Source organism: Condylura cristata, unplaced genomic scaffold (genome assembly GCF_000260355.1).
Source record: "Condylura cristata isolate star-nosed mole 26May11 unplaced genomic scaffold, ConCri1.0 scaffold00024, whole genome shotgun sequence".
NCBI classification, from domain to species: Eukaryota; Metazoa; Chordata; class Mammalia; order Eulipotyphla; family Talpidae; genus Condylura; species Condylura cristata.
In genome coordinates, this window is record NW_004567125.1 from 34,425,088 (window position 1) to 34,443,407 (window position 18,320).

An 18,320-nucleotide genomic window follows, 5' to 3' on the forward strand; every position below is an offset into this window, starting at 1 on the left:
TAGAATTATAGGTATCTTTACCATCAACTTTGTTTATATCTAAATATTTGGTTAACTCCTGTTGTGAGTCAGTCCTTATGCTAGGCCCTGGGGGTATAAGGAGAGAACACCTTTCTCTCCATTTGCAGAGTTGATAAACAGACTTGTTAGCACAGCAATACAATATGAGATGTGTTCTGATGAGGGAGGCTGAGACTGAAGAAAGGAAGATTTCAGAGTGGCCCCCAAGAATGGTGAGCAGGAGTCCCTCCCTGATGTCATAAAGGGTTAGGATGCAGCACTGCAAGCTAGCTGCAGCCACTTCAGTACAAGTTCAATCCCCACCTGCCCCAGACGTGATCCACATGGTGCAGCAAACTTCTCCTGTCTCACCCACTGCTCCCCTCAGCAGTGTACTTTATTGACCTGCCTATTCTGCTCCCCACTCTTGTATCTGTTGAATTCTCTCACCGACCCTGCACCTCTGCCCTGCACCTCTGGCCTGTACCCCAGTCCTGTGTGCATAAATAAATAAATCTTTAAAAAAGAAAAGAATGATGAGCAGGAATTAGACCATGTACTGATCAAACTAGTTGCAAGTGACAGAAACACTACCAAAACTGACTTAAACAAAACATGCAGTTTGCTAATTTGTTTGCCTGAAAAAATCTAAGTGAGGCTGGATCCAGGCAAGTAGACTTCCACATCTTTGCTTTTTTTCCTCCACTCTGGCTTTATTCTCAGACTTTCACCTTTTAGAGCCAAGATGGCTGCCAGGGTGCCAACAATATGTGGGAAAGGTTCTTATTGGCTACCTTGGGTCACGTGCCCTTCCTCAACCAATCACAAGCTTAGGTTTTAACTACCACATCTGGAGCTATAACCAGCTACAACTAAATATAAATGAAGGGGCACTGTTACCCAAAGAGAAAAAATGTCATGCTGTCTTTGAGGAGAGCAAATTTGCAAAGGCTCAGAACCAAGATCGATGCATTTCTTTCCTTGTGCTAAGGGCTAGAGGACCTCATGAAAAGGTGCTACAAGGTCCACACCATTGCATCTGAGAAATATTTGCTGAGTGCTTACATTTTGTTGGGGCCGGGAACGCAGCAAAGGGCCTACCTACTTGGAGAGATCACTTTGGCTTGTTGGGGGCAAGTATGGGAGGATTTGGGATCATGGTCATCCCTTGGTATTGATCCCCATCTCACATAGCCTCTCTTCTCTTTCCAACTCTCTTTCCACTCTCGGTCTCTGCCTCTTTATGTCTCTATCTCTGTCATGCTGTCTCTATGTCTCTGCCTCTCTCTACCTCCATTCCTGTCTGTGCATCTCCTTGTGTGAGCATGTGTCTCTTTACCCTGTCCTGCCATCCTCTTTCTCTCTCCCTCTCCCTCTCTCCCTTTCTTTCTCTTTCTCTTTTATCTCCTCTCTACTCCCTCTGGGCCTCTGTGTGTGTGTGTGTGTGTATGTGTGTGATTGGGTGTGTCCTGCTCTCCTCCACAACCTCTTGGCCACCGGGGCCCCACAGATGCTGAACCTCTTTGTTGCTGTCATCATGGACAACTTTGAGTACCTCACCCGCGATTCCTCCATCCTGGGTCCCCACCACCTGGATGAGTATGTGCGTGTCTGGGCTGAATACGACCCTGCAGCGTGGTAAGGCACCCCCCTGAATCCTCCAGCTACACTGCACCCCTTTCCCTGACACTGGAGACAGGCTAGATCATGCCCCTGGGTATTGTGTCCCTGGTGAGCTAGGGGGCTGGGGGGGCAGAGGGGGGCAATCTAAGGGAAGGAGAAGGGAATCAGTCCCCTGACATGTCCCACATAAGTGCTCTGAGCACCTCCCCTGCCTAAGCCCCAGGTTTTGGGGGAGTTGAGGGAGGAAGTTAAGATTCCCTTCCTTTGACTCTCTCTCCTGCCCCTCACTGAGGCCACAGATGGCGAGGGTGAGGGCAAGTGAGCCATACACCAGGGAAGAAGTCAACGGCCTCAAAATCTCAATTTTCCTGGGACTATGGGTAGAGGGGCTGGCCTAACTCCCTTGACAGATGGAATTGGCTGCAAGATCATAGTGGCAAAACCTAGCACCCCTCTGGGATCCCAGGAACTTGGAGAGGCCAAGGCCAGGAAGACATACCTTCAGAGGCCCTTTCATCTTCATGGTCACAGAGGGCTCCTACCTCCCTGCGTGCCAGAGTGTCCCCTCCTGGCTGACAAATGGTGGTTTCAGAGAGGCATCTCCATCCTGTGCATGCGTATTGAGCATCCACTCAGCCCCAAGCCCTTGTAGAATATTCCAAGTGCCATCCTAATTCTCAGAGCCTACCACCCACAAACTGAAGGTTCTAGTTCAGACTGGGTTGGGGCCATTAATGAGGACCCTCAGCAGCCTGATTGTCAGGTCTCATGAGGAAGGCTTGGAGGAGTGAACCCTTGACACTCCTGCAGAAAGTCCAGGAGATGTGCTTCACAAGACCAAGAGGCCAGGGTGAGCCGCGGGTCTGGGCTTGACTTTCCGCTCATTCCTAACTCTTCCTCTTTTGATTTTAGGTCACAGCAGTTGGATGCTGTCCCCTGTCCTCTATTTCACAATCCCCCAGGGTATCCCATATAGATTGTGAAGGAGGGAAATGCACAGAGAGCACTGGGGGAAATGCCCCCCAACTAGACCTTCCAGCCCACCCCATCCAAAGCCCTCTATCCCCTGGGGTCTGGGGATAGCTGAGGGACCTTCACTCAACCCAAGTCTCTCCAGCTCCTTCATGCCAGAGGGTCCTGGCATCATGGCCTCGCTATGTGCGTGGGGAGACCAGTGTGAACGCAACTCGACCCCTCGCCTCCACTAATCCCCTCTCTTCTCCTTTCAGCGGTCGGATTCATTATAAGGATATGTACAGTTTATTGCGAGTAATATCTCCCCCTCTCGGCTTAGGCAAGAAATGTCCTCATAGGGTTGCTTGCAAGGTTTGATTTCCACTAAAACCTGCTAGCATCCATGGAATGAGTGTGGCTTGGGGTTCTTCAATATATATATTTCATATATATATATATATATATATAAAACAGAGCCATCTCTCTCTTTTGCATTAAACTAGAAAATTCTTAGCCAACAGAATGCAGTCAAGTAGACTCAATGACGCATGGAACATATCTCTCCGTTCCCTTCAGCCATTTCTGCTTGCTCTTAGCTGAAGCTGCCCATCCTGGGGTCTCAACGGCACCCCAAATCAGACACATCTGGGGGGTTTGTAACTTTGCTTTGCCCCCCATCGTGCCCACTCTCCCTTTGCCCTTCTCCCTCCAAAGTCTCCAGTCCTCCTCCTATTGCCCTGCCCCTCCTCCCTATCTAGACCCCCTCAGAGACCAGCCTCAGCCAAACCAGGGAACTTTACCCAATTTTTAAAATACTTCTGAACAAATGAATTACTGCAGGCCCTGCAAAGTGAGAACTCCCTTCCCTCTACATCCCACAAGAACCATAACTCAAAGTTGAATCTGACTTTTCTCTTTTCTCTTTCTCTCCCTGCTCATAAGCAGTGAAATAATCTTTTTTATTACTTTTTCTTCCATTTTTTTCTCCTCTTTTCCATTTATTTGAAAACACCTATTTTATTGTTCTCTACATCTTTCTCTCTCTATTTTTTCGGCTCGTGTGGTTATTAATTTTTTTTTTTTTTTTTTGGTTTTGGTTTTGGTTTTGGTTTTTTCTTCCGTTTCTCCCCCTCCGTCCACCTCTCTTCCTTTGGTTCTTTGTTCCCACCCCACCTCCGTTTTTGTTTTCGGTGCTGCCAGGGGCCGCATGCCTTACCCGGACATGTATCAGATGCTGAGACACATGTCCCCTCCCCTGGGTCTGGGGAAGAAGTGTCCGGCCAGAGTGGCTTACAAGGTAGTCTACCCTTGCTGACCACCGACCTCCAGGCACTGGGATTTTTCAGTGCTGACCCGGAACAACCAGCCGAGTCTTTTTCCAACATTACTCTTCTTTTTTCCCTCTTTTTCTTTTTTTTTCTTCCTTTCCTCCTCGAGTAATTGGATCATAACCATCCCTTGACTCTAAGCAGCACACTGTGTCCGTCCTTCTAATGAGTGTGTCTTGGTGTTTTGAGACTCCATTATGGCCGACATGCCGGGGGGAGGGGGAGGGAGCCCGGCATCTGGTCCTGCAGGAACCAAATTGGATGTACTTTTGGGGTTAGGGGAGTGGCCACTGTGCCTCCATCAGCCCATGCCCAGTCCAGGGCAGTTGCCTTGAGGCAGGGGGGCTTTGGCCCTGAGAGAGGCACAGCCCTAGCCCATGTTTTATATCTTGAGCCCTCACCTCCAGCCCCCCAATGCACACCTGAAGCTGATCTCTGACCTAGGGCCTGGGGAGATCCAAGACCTCCCAAGGATCACCCACAGCCTCTCCTCCTTCCCTCCCCCCAGAGTTATTACCTCAGCCCCATCCCTACACCACCCATATACCCCCAAGACACCCCAACAAGCCTCTCCATTGTTCCAGAGTGGGCAGGCGGGCCGCAGCTGGACCCCTGGACCGCGGCACCCTGACGCAGGCCATGCACGCTGCCTTGGCGGGGCCTGGGGAGGGCAGGCACCATGGCCGAAGGGGGGGGGTGCATGCTGGCTGAAAGAGCAAGGGTCCTGCCGCCAAGCGGCTGGGCCAGCCGCCCCTCCACACCCCTGTCCTGGAATCTCCCTTGGCACCCAAGGATAGATGCTCTGTTTCCTCCATCTCATCCCACGAGAAGTTCAGGGATAACCTTTAAAGTTGCCCCCACCAAAAAAAAAATTGTTCCAATATTTCAATATTTCATCCACCATGGCCTGCCCTGTGCCTGCAAGAGTCCTCCCTTCTTTTATGTCAATGTCATTCTCTCCCACCTCATGTACCTCCCAGCCTCACTCTTCCTCCTCCCTCCATGCACTCCTTTTTCCACAATGGGGTGACTCCACCAGGATCTCCGAGAGCCTCTCCCTCGTCCTGTCTCTCTCCTCTTGTCCCATTTCTTCATCTGTTGACTGAGAGTGTGTGTGTGTGCGCGCACACATGTGCCCGCGCAAGAGAAGCAAGAGTGTGCATCCCTTTCTTGTGCATAGGGCCACCACAGGTTAATAAGGCACCCGTGAGGGTGCACTTTCCACAAAACTTTGTTGGAAAACTGCTATAATCCACCCATGTGGTGAGAACAAGACACGTTTCCTCTGTCACTGGGAAATTGTCATTTAAATACACAAACCCACAACCCCTAAGACATGTAGACCTTTGTGTAGTGTGCAGCCTGCACAACTGCACGTGGCCCGGTGTGTGCATTTCTCTATCTACCTCCTGTCTCCCCACCCCACCCCAAACCCTCCCTCGTATCCTATTCTGAGTTTTCCATCCCTTTTCCCTCCTCCACCTGTTTCCTGTTGACATGTGTCTGGTGAAAGCCAAACCCACCTTCAGCCCCCGCCTCTGTGCCACCCCTGCCTGGGCTGGTGCACACCAGCCCAGCGTCCTCTCCCATGCCACCAAGCATGGGTGACAGAGACCCTGCCTGGGGCGCAAGAGTCTTTTCTTCCCTGGGCCACAGGAATGCCTCCTCACCTCTCCCCCTGCCATTACACAAAAAGCCAAGATCTGGACATGCCCCCGAGATACACTTCCCACGGAGCTATGAATGAGTCTCGAGATTCCGTCTGCATGTGCCCTGTCTGCTGTTCTGTGTGTCACTGCCTCGCTGCATGTTGCAAGAGGTTACCCCATCAGCAGGGGGCCCGCCGCCTGCCTGCCTGCTGCTTCTCAGGAATGATGTGGTCTTTGCCCATCTGGTCTGGAGGGGGCCAAGCTGGGGGCGGGAGTCAGGAGCCAGTGGCTCCCAGGTGATTGTGGCTGTGGACCCCTCTGCCTGGCTGCCGCATGCACTGCTACAATCCAGCCTGCACTCTTCTTCTTTGGGGTCAGAATGGAACGGAGCCATCCAGAAGAACTCTGGGGCAAGGCAAGGATCTGGGCTAACCCTGGAAAAGCCAGCTCTAGGGTCCAGTAGGCTGAAGGAAACAGCAGGGACTCAAAGCAGAAGAGAAGCCCCATCGTGCCCTACAGACCATCAAGGGGCATCAGTAAATGGAGCACTGGGAGGGATAACCTGAAGTGGGGAGCACCTTAGCCACTGCCTTCAGAGTTCTTCCTGGGGTTCCATGGGTTGGGTGGATCTGGCTCCCAGGGGACCCAAGAGGAGTGCCTGGGAGTGATTGCCGTCGCCTCTGGTTTTCTGTAGAGGCTTTTGCGGATGGATCTGCCTGTCGCCGATGACAACACAGTCCACTTCAATTCCACCCTCATGGCTCTGATCCGCACTGCCCTGGACATCAAGATCGCCAAGGGTGAGGGCAGGGACGGGAACAGAGAGGTAGGAAAGGGTGGAGCGGGGCCGTTGGAGGGGAGAGCAGAGGGCACTGGGATCCTTCTCCCTACCTAAAACAGGAGTTGCTGCTCATCTGGATCATCACTCGCTCAACTATTCACTCATCAGCAGACATCTAGAACATTCCTCCCATGCCCTTGATGTGGTTCTAAGCATAGAGAACACATCCTTTCACACTTCCAGCACTGGGAAGTTCTAAAGGAGTGAAGTGAGAAGTCACATGAATCCCTGGGGGGAAAGTACCTCAGAGACTTCTCAATAGATACAGAGGTGCTAGGCTAGCAGCCCCCTGGGGTTGTATTGAGTGAGCTCTCTGAATGAAAGTTGTCCACACAGCACCCAGGAGGGGTGTGCTCACACTCATATTTGAACAGGCTCCCTCTGGTCACAGAGGGAAGTGCACCCAGGAGCAGGCCCTGCAGAGGCCTCTGGTACACCCAGGTGCACACAGGTGGTGGCTTAGTCTGAGAAAGCATGGAGTGTTCAGATTCTAAGTAGTTCCTGGGAGCTAAGCCAAAGGATAGCCACTGGATCAAATGTGGGGTGTGAGGAACAAAAAAGGGATTGGGGACAGAGCTGCTGTTACCAAAGATGAAAAGGGCAATGTGGCAGGTTGGGCCTGAAGGCAGGGACAGGGGGGTGCTCACTGCCCAGTTTACTGGAAAGCCAGTTACTGTGGCACCAGGTTTTGAGAAAAGAATGCTTTTGTTGCTGGTTGACTAGCAAGGAAGTAGGGGGAAACTCAAATATGCCTACCTCATCTATTCCCAATTTGGAATAGTGAAGATGAGGGCCAAGGAGTTAACTTTTTATCAGCTAAAAAAAAAATTCAGGTTGGAACAAAAGAATGTGGATTTGGCTGAAATTTACTGGCTAATTCCAGGGTAATTCAAACATGGAGAAGTATGAAGGATAACTTTATACTTTTCTTCAGATAACTGGAGTTTGGGGTTTCTGTTATGGGTCTTCCACCTCTGAGTAGTCCCTCTCACTGTTACTATAGTTCCATACAGAAGTCTCTCAGTTTGTGCTGGCCTAAGATTTAGCTTAAGTTCAGTCACCTCGGTACATACTTAGGTTGCTTCATCTGCTGCTTGCTAAGAGTCCAGGCTCTGCTATGTCTGTGAAAGCTAATCTCAGAGAAAAGTTCTGACAAAATTGTGTTTTCTAGGAAATTGGGGTCACTTGTGTAGCGTAGGAAGTTGAGGTTATTTTCCTCCCAGGCTATGGCACATGGGGAGTTGCAGGGGGCATTCCAGCTCACCTCAGTTTCTTCAGGTAACTGGAGTTTGGGGTTTCAGTTATGGGTCCTCTGCCCCTGAGTAGTCCCTCTCACTGTTACTTTAGTTCCATACAGAAGTCTCTCAGTTTGTGCTGGCGGTGAGATGATGAGTCTTCACCATCATGGCAGGAGACATAACACTCTCAGCTGAAGATTTACACAGATCTACCTGCTTCCCTCTACATCCCATTTCTGTCTGTCCATCTCTCCTGTGTGTCTGTCTGCCTGCCTCTCTCCTATGCATGCTTCTTTCTCTCTACCCAGTGGGAGCTCATCCTTGTCTGGAGAAAATCCTCCCTTCTTCATGCTTCCTTTTAGCATAGATGTTGTGTCTGGACCCCTGAGGCCTCCCTCCAAGGGACCAAGTCTGTCTCCTCAGGTCTTCTATGCTCATACTTCCTCCACCCCCACCTGCAGGTAGTGAGCACAGAGTTGACACAGACCTGAACAAACATAGCCAACTAGTCTCAGGCATCTCCACTCGTGTGTGGGCATTCATTGTGCTCATGCGGTCAGCCTGGCAGGCCTCTGGTTCCAAATCAGGCATACCTCTTGTCATTGTCTTAGCAAGGGCAAAAAAGCAGGCTCATCCTACCCACGACTCTGGGGCTAACCAGCCAAAGGTCATTGTCTACCATTTAGTGTCCCCAAGACCAAGCTGTCTGAGGGAGGGTCTGTAATGGCCTAGAAACTTCTAAGGTGGGCCTCAAGCAACTGAAAGGCCAAATTTTACCTGCCCGTGCCAGAGCAGGTGACTTTCTGCCGTGGTGTTATTAGCCTGAAACTGTGATCATGTTGGCTACAGCTCATGGAATGAGAGCATTCATTAGTCACCTGTTCTGTGCCTGGGCTCTGTCTGTGGCACTTGGGACATGCCAGGGAAAGACATCAACCTCCAGCCCTCATGGGGCTTCAGGGTCATAAGTAACAGACAGTAAACTCAGTAAGAATATGTATGTGTTCAATGGTGAGAAACAAAAGGGCAGGGTTGCAGGTTGTGGGTCCACATCAGAGGTTAAACCCAAAGACAGTGGTTATCAACCAGGGGCAGTTCTGTCCCAAGGGACACTGGACAATATCAGGAGACATTTTGGGTTGTCACAATTGGGAGGGGACTGGTGCTGGTGGCACATGACATGGAGAGGCTGAAATGCTGCTAAATGACCTACAATGCACCAGACGGAGTCCAACAGAGAAGTTCACTGAGCAATGAGATGGGGAAGGAAGGACCTTGGAGGTTTATGGGTGACTGTTGCTATGCATAGAAGATCCATCTTTCCTGGGAGCTTCAGTATTGCTAAATCTGTACCTGGAGAAGTAACCCTGGGTTTCAACCTTGAGCAAACCCCATGACCCTAGTGGAGGACCATCTTGAAATCCTCAGTGGATTTTCCCTTCTAAATGTGAACGACAGTCCTGGACTTGGGTGAATTGAACTTCCCAGTGAATTGGAGGAAGAGTCTGAGGAGGTATTCTCAACTGAGGTCATTTATTCCCCAAGGAGGGGCTGGTTGCTCTTGGTAACGGGTGATTGGAAGCCAAGGATGCTGCTCAGCACCGCAGTCCATAACTAAGATGCCCATAACTAAGAGCAGTCCCACCCCAGGTGTTGGTGGTGCTGACCAACGTTGAGAAACCCTGCCCAACTCCCACCTCATACCAATGCCAGGAGCAGGTATTGGTTCTAGCCACCATAACAAAGTACCGCATGCCAACAACAGCGATGGTTTTCTCACAATTCTGCAGATTGAAGCACAAGGTCAAGGCAGTTTGGTTTCTTCTGGGGCCTCTCTCCTCAGCTTTTCCTACCAACTGTATAACCTCGTATCATTACAATTACCTCTGAAGGGCCCTGTCTCCTAGTGCAGTCACATTGGGGTCTCGAGCCTCAACATGAGTTGGCGAGGAGGGGCACATAATCCAGTCCATAGTGGCAAATGACTTCTTTTCTCTCTAGAAACAGTAGAAAAAATCAGCTGTAAGAAGAAAGTGATTTTTAACATGAAATGGTATATTTCCTTCTTTCTCTTCTTGTGCCTCTAAGGAGACACAGAGACCCAGCTCCTCCCTTAGCTACAATAGATGGCAGAAACAGCTATTCATTCCAGCTGCTTCCCATGAGGAAAGAAAATGTTATCAGTTGGAGTAGAGGGTCTACTTCCCCATGTAAGGGGAAGGAAGAGCTCTATCTAAAGTTCTCCCTCAATAGTCTTGACCTCCTACCCAAGTCCAGACCCAGCAGTCAACCACCACTCTGGATGGTTAGACGAAGTGGCCACCAGCCATGCAAAAAAGACCTGTCTGTGTAGTGTGTGCTCCGGTGGTTGACAGAGGGAACAACATGAGGTGGTAAATATAGAGAAGAGAAACCAAGGAGGAGAAAGCCTAGGTGTTGAGACTGGAGGTGCTGTTTTAGATAAAGGAGCCATCTAGAAGACTTCTTTCATAAAGGGTTGATCAGGAACCTGAAGAATATGAGGGGGAAATCATGTAGATATTTGTAAAAACAACAATCCTGCCAGAGGAAACAACCAGTACAAAGGCCCTGAGGCAGAACTGTGCCTAGCATATCTGAGGAACAGTGAGGCCAGTGCAACTTGAGCAGATTAAACAAAAGAAGAGCAGAAGAGATGAAGGCAAATCACTGAGAGCTCTGAGCAGATGCACCACGACCAACACAAGATGCCCTTTAGGGGAGGTGAGAACAGACTCCTGGACCTATTTCCACAATCCAACTACAGGATTAATATGTGACCCATCAGGGGCCCATAGGGCCCTTACACTAGCTCTGACATCCACATCCTTTCCATGCCTGCTAGAAAATATTTGGAACAGTGCCCAGGTGCCCAGGGTTGGGGGCTATATAAAAGAAAAAATGTGGAGAGGAGGCTGGTATATCAGAACAGGTGAGCATTGCTGCTGTAACAAACGGTATCAAGTTGACAAAGGTTCACCTCCCGCTTCTATTATGTGTCCTCCTGGCTTGGCAAGGGGTTCTGTTCATCTGTCACTGAGGTTAGACTAAGCCAGAGTAAGTAACCACCACCCATAGTTTCACCAGCCACCATGATAGTGAAAGAGAACTCAATTTTTTTCCACACTGGGCACTAAATACCCTGATCCCAAAGTGGCACCTCACTCTACTGACACCTCATTAGCAAGAAACCCTCACATGGCCCCAGTCAACCACAGGGGTCAGGAAGGGCCACAGTCACACCTCTTTGAGCAGAGGGACCAGGAGTCACAGGAAAGAGCCTTCATAAACTATGGCTGGAGTGAGAGGCCAGGGGTCAACTGTGACTGAAGGTCATATCCATGGGGGTGGGAGGTTTGGTTGAGGGAAAAGACCCCTTTCAAGATTGTTCTGGGTGTCAACATCCTGGGCTTCAACTCAGGACCTACCTGTAGTCCATTAGTAGCTGTAATAATCTGGTGGTAGACACTGTCCTAAGCCTATGTATACATTAACTACTTTTTTTAAGATTTATTTATTGATGCATATGTGAAGTAGGGCACAGGCCAGAAGTGCAGGGGGTTAGAGGATTCACCAGAGACAGAGTGGGGAGCAGAACAGTCAGACTGACTGAAACACACTGCTGCAGAGAGCAGTGAGAGAGAGGAGAGGTCTGTTGCACCGTGTGAGTCACCTCTGGGGCTGGGGATCAAACTCATGCTGCAGTGGCTACTGATAGCTTCATAGTGCTGGGAAAGACCCTGAATTAACTAACTTACTTTGAGTGAGGCAGATTTATTGCAGATGGGAAACTGAGGCATGAAGCAGTAAACTAACACCTAAATTTACAGTTGGTTCATAGAAGCCAGGTTGATTCTGGAATGTGCCCTAGTCCTGCCCTGAACCAGAGCCCCATAAGCGTTCCTCTCTGGACCAGGTCTACACAGCACTGGGAAACAGCACTCCAGAGTAGTGGGTCAGCAGGAGTCACCAGCTTTGAGGCTGACACGCTGGCCAGCATTCAAGGCCTCTCTCAACATGTGCCCATGTTGCAGGAGGTGCCGACAAACAGCAGATGGACGCCGAGCTGCGCAAGGAGATGATGGCCATCTGGCCCAACCTGTCCCAGAAGACATTGGACCTGCTGGTCACTCCTCACAAGTGTAAGAGCAGAGCCTGGCCTCTTCCCTGACCCATAAGGACAGGGCAGGGGGTAGAGCAGGATTGGTGTAAATGGGGGCCCAGGCTGGGGCCTGATGGAGGCCCCTGCCTGTGCTGAGCTTACCCTGTGCCCCCAGCCACGGACCTGACAGTGGGGAAGATCTATGCAGCCATGATGATCATGGAATACTACCGGCAGAGCAAAGCCAAGAAGCTGCAGGCCATGCGTGAGGAGCAGGTGCGACCCGGGCCCTAACAGTCCTCCCCTCCTAGGCCTCTGCAGGCAGGCTAAGGGACAGTGGCCTCCTTGTCACTGTGAGGGGCTACTAGAGCGAGGGTGTTATGGCCAGGCCCCTGCAGATCACTGGAAAGCAGACCCATGTCTAGGAGACATAGCATGGATTAATTTACCTGTTCTACCAACATATATTGGGTGCCTAAGTGTGCTAAGCACTGTTCTCAGTTCTGGGGGTGCAGCAAAACAGACCAAAAGCCCCCAAAGAGCAGACATTCCAGTTGACGACTGGCCAACAAAGACAGATGACTAAAGAATATAGCATAGCAGAAACAGTGCTGTGAAAGGAGAGGAGGGCAGAGGAATGCAATTTGAATCCTGTGGTCAAAGGAGACTTCCCTGAGATGATATCTAAGCAAAGAAGGCTGAGGAGAGGAAGCGGGTTGAGCAGCTACCTGGGGAAGGAGCCTTCCTGGCACAGCAAACAGCCAGTGCAGAGGCCCTGAGGCTGGACCATGAGTTTGAGTTCGGGCAATAGCAAACAAGTCACTATGGTGGAATAGAGTTAGCAAGAGGAGCGATGAAGGAGCCGGGGTGGGTAGGTGATGGGGCAGGTTATGAAAGGAAGGCCTTTGGGGTTGTGGAAAGGAATTTGACACTTGTTGAGAGTAAAGCAAGGGGCCTGGTAATGCCTCAGTAGAGAAAGGGAGTGACCTCACACAGCACCCTCAGGCTGTGTCTATGGGGCTAAGGCCTGGAGGCCAGAGGCCTGGGAGGAGGCTAATACGCTGGTCCAGGTGGGAGATGGGGACATGGGACCAGTGTGGGCACTGTGCAGCGGTGAAAAGTGATCCCATTTCACATGCGTGTGGAAGGAAGAGTACAGCCAACTGGCTGATCAGATCTGAGAATGAGTGTACATTAGGAGTGGTGAGGAAATGCCAAGAGCATGCCTGGGACGCTGCCTGGGACTAGGCTGTGGGTCCCCTCTCCAGCCACCCCACTGTCCCATTCAGCTGTGCTCTTGGCCAGTGCTGAGCCTCAGATACCTGCCTCACCTGGCCTCTAATCCTGCATACATGCTGCTCTCTGCTTCCCCAGAACCGGACACCCCTCATGTTCCAGCGCATGGAGCCCCCTTCACCAACGCAAGAAGGACAGAATGCCCTCCCCTCCACCCAGCTGGAACCAGGAGGAGGCCTGTGAGTGTCCCTCTGGCCAGTAGGCAAGGTTGGGGGGAAACCAGTCCCAGGTGTGGACCATGCCCACCAACACCCTGGCTCTGTCTTCTACATAGGATGGCTCATGAAAGTGGCCTCAAGGAGAGTCCGTCCTGGGTGACCCAGCGCGCCCAAGAGATGTTCCAGAAGACAGGCACATGGAGCCCAGAGCGGGGACCCCCCACCGACATACCCAACAGCCAGCCCAACTCTCAGGTGCCTCTATCCCCCACCCCTCTACAGCTCCTGGGCCCTGGGCAGTATAGGAGGGAGGGTTTCGGGCCCCCATGCCCACTGCTCTGCAAATACCAGGCCACCATGGGGTCCAGGGGTCTGGCCCCAGGGCTCACTGGCCTCGCCATATGCCCCGCAGTCTGTGGAGATGCAAGAGATGGGCAGAGATGGCTACTCGGACAGTGAGCACTACCTCCCCATGGAAGGCCAGGCCCGGGCCGCCTCCATGCCCCGCCTCCCCGCGGAGAACCAGGTGAGGGCTTTCACCCACCCTGCTGGGGCTGGACTCAGCCCCTGGAGTCCGAGCCGGGCCCACTGACTATGATGCCATCGGTCCCCTCCCTTCCCACACAGCCCAGGGCCTCTCCTTCCTCGAGAACCCAGCCTGGGGGTGGGGGGCAGCCTGTGCCCCCAGTGGCGGCATGCAGCTCTACTGCTCCTCTTGGCCACATCTGGAACACCTGGAGATCCTGGTCCTCTTAGCAACTCCTTGATGGAAAGCAGAGAAGGGATTCCCCTGGGGCAGGGTAGGATGGCCACTGCCAAGTGCTGCTCCTGCTCTGAAGGGAACATGGTGGACACTCGCCGGGGGAGGGGTATGAGAGAAAACTGAGAAAGTGATGTCAGGCCCGGGTGAGAGCTGCAATGAAGAATACACATGCACTCACTCACTTATGCACACACGCATATCTGCACGTGTGCTCAGTGGCATGTGCATGTACTGGGCACACACACATGTGTCATGTGTATACCTGCATGCACCTGCAGGTCTGCTCTGGAGAACTGGACAGGTTTTAGGAGCTGGTAGCTAAACATAGGGTGGGCCCGGGGGCAAATGGGTTCATCCTGTCTGGTCTCTGTGGGGGCTGCTGGGAAGGGCCAGACGCGTGTGCCAGATGTGTGTCTGTGTGTGGCTGCTTTACCTAGCTGCAGGGCCCACTCAGTGGTGTGGGAGGATGACCCCACTTCCTCTGGCCCATGGGGACAGAGTAAACTGAAGCATGGCTAGCTGGCTGCCCTCCCAGCCTGCGAGATGGGCCAGCATGGCTGGCTGGCTGACGGGCTTCCTGCGTGCTGTGCTGTGGTGTGTGCACGAAGCAGAAGGCTGTGCTGTGCCTGGCAGGTCCAGGGTCACCCAAGGATCTAGCCTCTGGCTACTGGGGACTTGGGAGGGAAGGAAAGGGCAGCACCCAGCATGCACGTAGCTGTCTAGCCCTATCCTGCTGGATCTCATCTTCACCCTATCCCAGAACGGACATGTTGGACCCAAGGAGAGCCCAACCAGTGGCCGATTTCCCCAAGCTTCTAGCGTCAGCTGGAGCCAGGGCTGGGGCACGTTGCATGAGGCAGAGTCCAAGTCCAGGCGCCTGAAGCCACATTGTCCCATCTGTCAGTGTCGTGCCTCTGCCATCTGTCTGTCTGTCTCTTGTCTGTCTCCTCTGGGCCCATGGGAAGATGGCCGCTGGGCCTGGGGTCACCCATGCACAGGGAACTTTAACCTCTCTTTCCCTCTAACCACCCACTCCTTCAGGTTCCTCTCCCTGGACCCTGACAACTCCATGTGCCACCTCTCACACCCCCTCCTGGCTTTTATATTTATTTTCTTCTTTCTGTTTTTTCTGTGTGCACCATCCCGTGGGGCTGTGACAGAGGAGAAGGGGCCGGCCACGTGGGAATAACCTCAGTGTATGTACCTCGCCCGCCGCCCAGCTCGGCTCCGGCCCCCTCTTCCTGCCCACCCCCCCTCGTGGGAGTCCTGTCATCTCTCGTGTCCTCCGACCCAACCCTTACTTTGCACCCTCCACCCTGTGGAGCCCCATCCTCTTGTGTTGTGTCCTCTGTGTGCCCAAGTGTTCTGCCCCAGGGTGGGGGTGCAACCTGCCCCACCCCCTCCCTACCCACACCACTTCTCTTCAAAGCCCCCAAGCCAGGCCATCCTTCCAAAAAGCCTGACCTGCAGCTCCACCAGGTTCACTCTTCCTCCAGACTCAGTTCCCCGACACCCCTGACTCTCCAGTCCTGCCTTGAGCAGTGCCACCAAAGCTCAGCGGGGCCGATGTCAGCCCAGAGATGCCGGCCCTGCTTTCCCCTCCCCTCTCCTGACTGGAGAGGACCACAGACCTCCTCTCTCCAAGGCTTGTGCCCAGGGATGCAGCACATGCAAGCTCCCAGCTGCAGGCCAAGGATGAGAAGAGGTCCTCCAGGGCCCCAAGTGCCAGGGCGGCCCTCAAGGGCTCCCTCCAGGAGCCAGACTCAGGCAGTCAGGAAGCACTGCACCAGCAAGCCCAGGAGGAAGCCAGCTGGGTGCTAGACACCTGGCCCTAAGCCAGGAGGCCTGACAGCCTCGGAAGGCAGCCGCTTCTCATCCTCCTGGGAAAACAGGGAGGGCTGAGGACAGGGCCATGCTGCCCACTGCCGGGACTTACCAGATTTGCACTCTAGATGGTGGGGGGAGCTTTTCCTTTCTGTGGCCCGCCTGTCCCCAGCTGGACTCCCAGGGCCATGGGTACTGGGATGGATGGATGGATGGATGGATGGATGGATGGATGGATGGATGGATGGATGGATGGATGGATGGATGGAGATGGATGGATGGAGATGGATGGATGGAGATGGATGGATGGATGGATGGATGGATAGATGGATGGAAGGATGGATGGACGGACCGGGTTGGATCAGAAAGTCCCTCCTGTAGAGAACCAGAATGAGCCTGGGAGAGGACTGGAAGTCCTGGGATCCTGGTCATTTGCACACAGGCCCTGGAGGGTCACACTCTGGTCATAGATGACCAGTGTGACAGGATAGACCAGGGCCACTTGGTACCAGCCACTGATCCTGGCCTGCTGGCCTGTCCCCTCCTCCCCACCCCAGACCATCTCAGACACCAGCCCCATGAAGCGCTCTGCCTCTGTGCTGGGCCCCAAGGCCCGCCGCCTGGATGACTATTCGCTGGAGAGGGTGCCACCAGAGGAGAACCAGCGACACCACCAGCGGCGCCGCGACCGTGGCCACCGTGCCTCTGAGCGCTCCCTGGGTCGCTACACGGATGTGGACACAGGTGGGCCCAAGAGACTGGAGGCTGTAAGAGGGGACTGAGGGAAGAGGAGAAAAGCATGGGGGTCCCCGCAGAGGAACAGACCTTATGAAGGACAAGACAGAGAACCCAAGCCAAGCCAAAGCTGCTGCCCCAAGTCTAGAAATCAGGCCCCCCAAACCCTCACCAGGCCCTGCTTGGTGGCATATCATGTATACACTCCACCCCACCCCTCCCTCACAGTCTTCTGTCTGTCTGTCTGACCCTGCTTGGCTCAGGCTTGGGAACAGATCTAAGCATGACCACCCAGTCGGGGGACCTGCCATCCAAAGAGCGGGACCAGGAGCGGGGCAGACCCAAGGACCGGAAGCATCGGCAGCACCATCACCACCACCACCATCACCACCCACCACCCCCGGACAAGGAGCGCTATGCCCCGGAGCGGCCAGACCACTGCCGTGCCAGGGCCCGGGACCAACGCTGGTCCCGCTCTCCCAGTGAGGGCCGAGAGCACATGACACACCGGCAGGTGGGTGTGGCATGAGGCACCTTGAGTGGAAACCACCGGGGCCAGGAGAGGGGAATCCCCCCACCCCACCACGCAGCCACTCTGGGCAGACCCTACTCCCTGCTCTAACAGTCCACCTTGCCCACCATAGGGCTCACCAAACCAGGATGGGGTCCTGGGCGGAGGGGTGGACACTGCCCCCCCACTCTGGCTCCCCACTGCACCCAGCCCCTCTGCCCCCTGCCGCCTCCTCCTGCCCCTCCCCACTCCCCCACCTCCCCGCAGCTGCTTCCTCTTTGGTTGTGGATCACATTTGAGTTTCTGGCCGGCTGGGTCCTTATGACTCATGCTGCCGGCTGCCTTTCGCTTTCCTTTAACCCGGCTTCCGTTTTTTGTTTCAATTATGATTTCTGTCCACTGGACGCTTGTGAGTAAATTTTGAAACTTCTGCTATTTTAACCCCGAAACTTACAAAACTCCATTTCTCATTTCTCTTTTCACTTTGTTGTGTTGGTTTTTTACTTCCCCTCCCTCCTCTTCTCTCCCACTCTCCTCCTCCTCCCTCTCCCTCCTACTTGTCCTCCTCCTCCCTGTGGCTGTTGCTTTTCTCCTTTTTTTCCATTCAAATGTCCTGTGTTCCCTCTCCTCCTCTTTCTGGTCCTCCCCCTGTTCTCCTTTGATTTTCCTTCGCCACCCTCCCCGCAACTTCGCCCTCTCTCCCCACCCCCATGTCTCCTCCCGTCTCCTGGTTGATTTTGTTGTATCTTTTTTTTTGATTTCCTTTGTTTCAATTTTCGTGTAGGGCAGTAGTTCCGTAAGTGGAAGCCCAGCCCCCTCAACATCTGGTACCAGCACTCCGCGGCGGGGCCGCCGCCAGCTCCCCCAGACCCCCTCTACCCCCCGGCCACACGTGTCCTATTCCCCCGTGATCCGTAAGGCCGGCGGCTCGGGCCCCGCGCAGCAGCAGCAGCAGCAACCGGCGGCGCGGTCTGGCCGGGCAGTCCCCAGCGGTCCGCGGAGGTACCCGGGCCCTGCGACCGAGCCTCTGGCTGGAGATCGGCCGCCCGCAGGGGGCCACGGCAGCAGCCGGTCGCCCGGCATGGAGCGGAGGGCCCCAGGCCCAGCCCGGAGCGAGTCCCCCAGGGCCTGTCGCCACGGCGGGGCGCGGTGGCCGACCTCTGGCCCGCACATGTCCGAGGGGCCCCCGGGTCCCCGGCACCACGCTTACTACCGGGGCTCCGACTATGACGAGGCCGACGGTCCGGGCAGCGGCGGCGGGGAGGAGCCGCGGGCCGGGC

The 18,320-nt window shown here is 53.7% G+C and overlaps 1 protein-coding gene across 1 annotated transcript in view; it reads left to right on the forward strand.

Moving 5' to 3' along the window:
• The window catches only part of CACNA1A (calcium channel, voltage-dependent, P/Q type, alpha 1A subunit), a 209,890-nt gene that overhangs the window by 190,467 nt on the left and 1,103 nt on the right, over positions 1-18,320 (forward strand). Inside the window, exons 37-48 of the mRNA XM_012728946.1 lie at positions 1,511-1,638; positions 3,778-3,874; positions 6,249-6,354; positions 11,686-11,793; positions 11,929-12,029; positions 13,128-13,228; positions 13,324-13,462; positions 13,620-13,733; positions 15,131-15,166; positions 16,352-16,538; positions 16,793-17,043; positions 17,825-18,313. Coding sequence (XP_012584400.1) covers positions 1,511-1,638; positions 3,778-3,874; positions 6,249-6,354; positions 11,686-11,793; positions 11,929-12,029; positions 13,128-13,228; positions 13,324-13,462; positions 13,620-13,733; positions 15,131-15,166; positions 16,352-16,538; positions 16,793-17,043; positions 17,825-18,313 — 1,857 coding nt within the window. The remainder of the gene's footprint in view (positions 1-1,510; positions 1,639-3,777; positions 3,875-6,248; positions 6,355-11,685; positions 11,794-11,928; positions 12,030-13,127; positions 13,229-13,323; positions 13,463-13,619; positions 13,734-15,130; positions 15,167-16,351; positions 16,539-16,792; positions 17,044-17,824; positions 18,314-18,320) is intronic.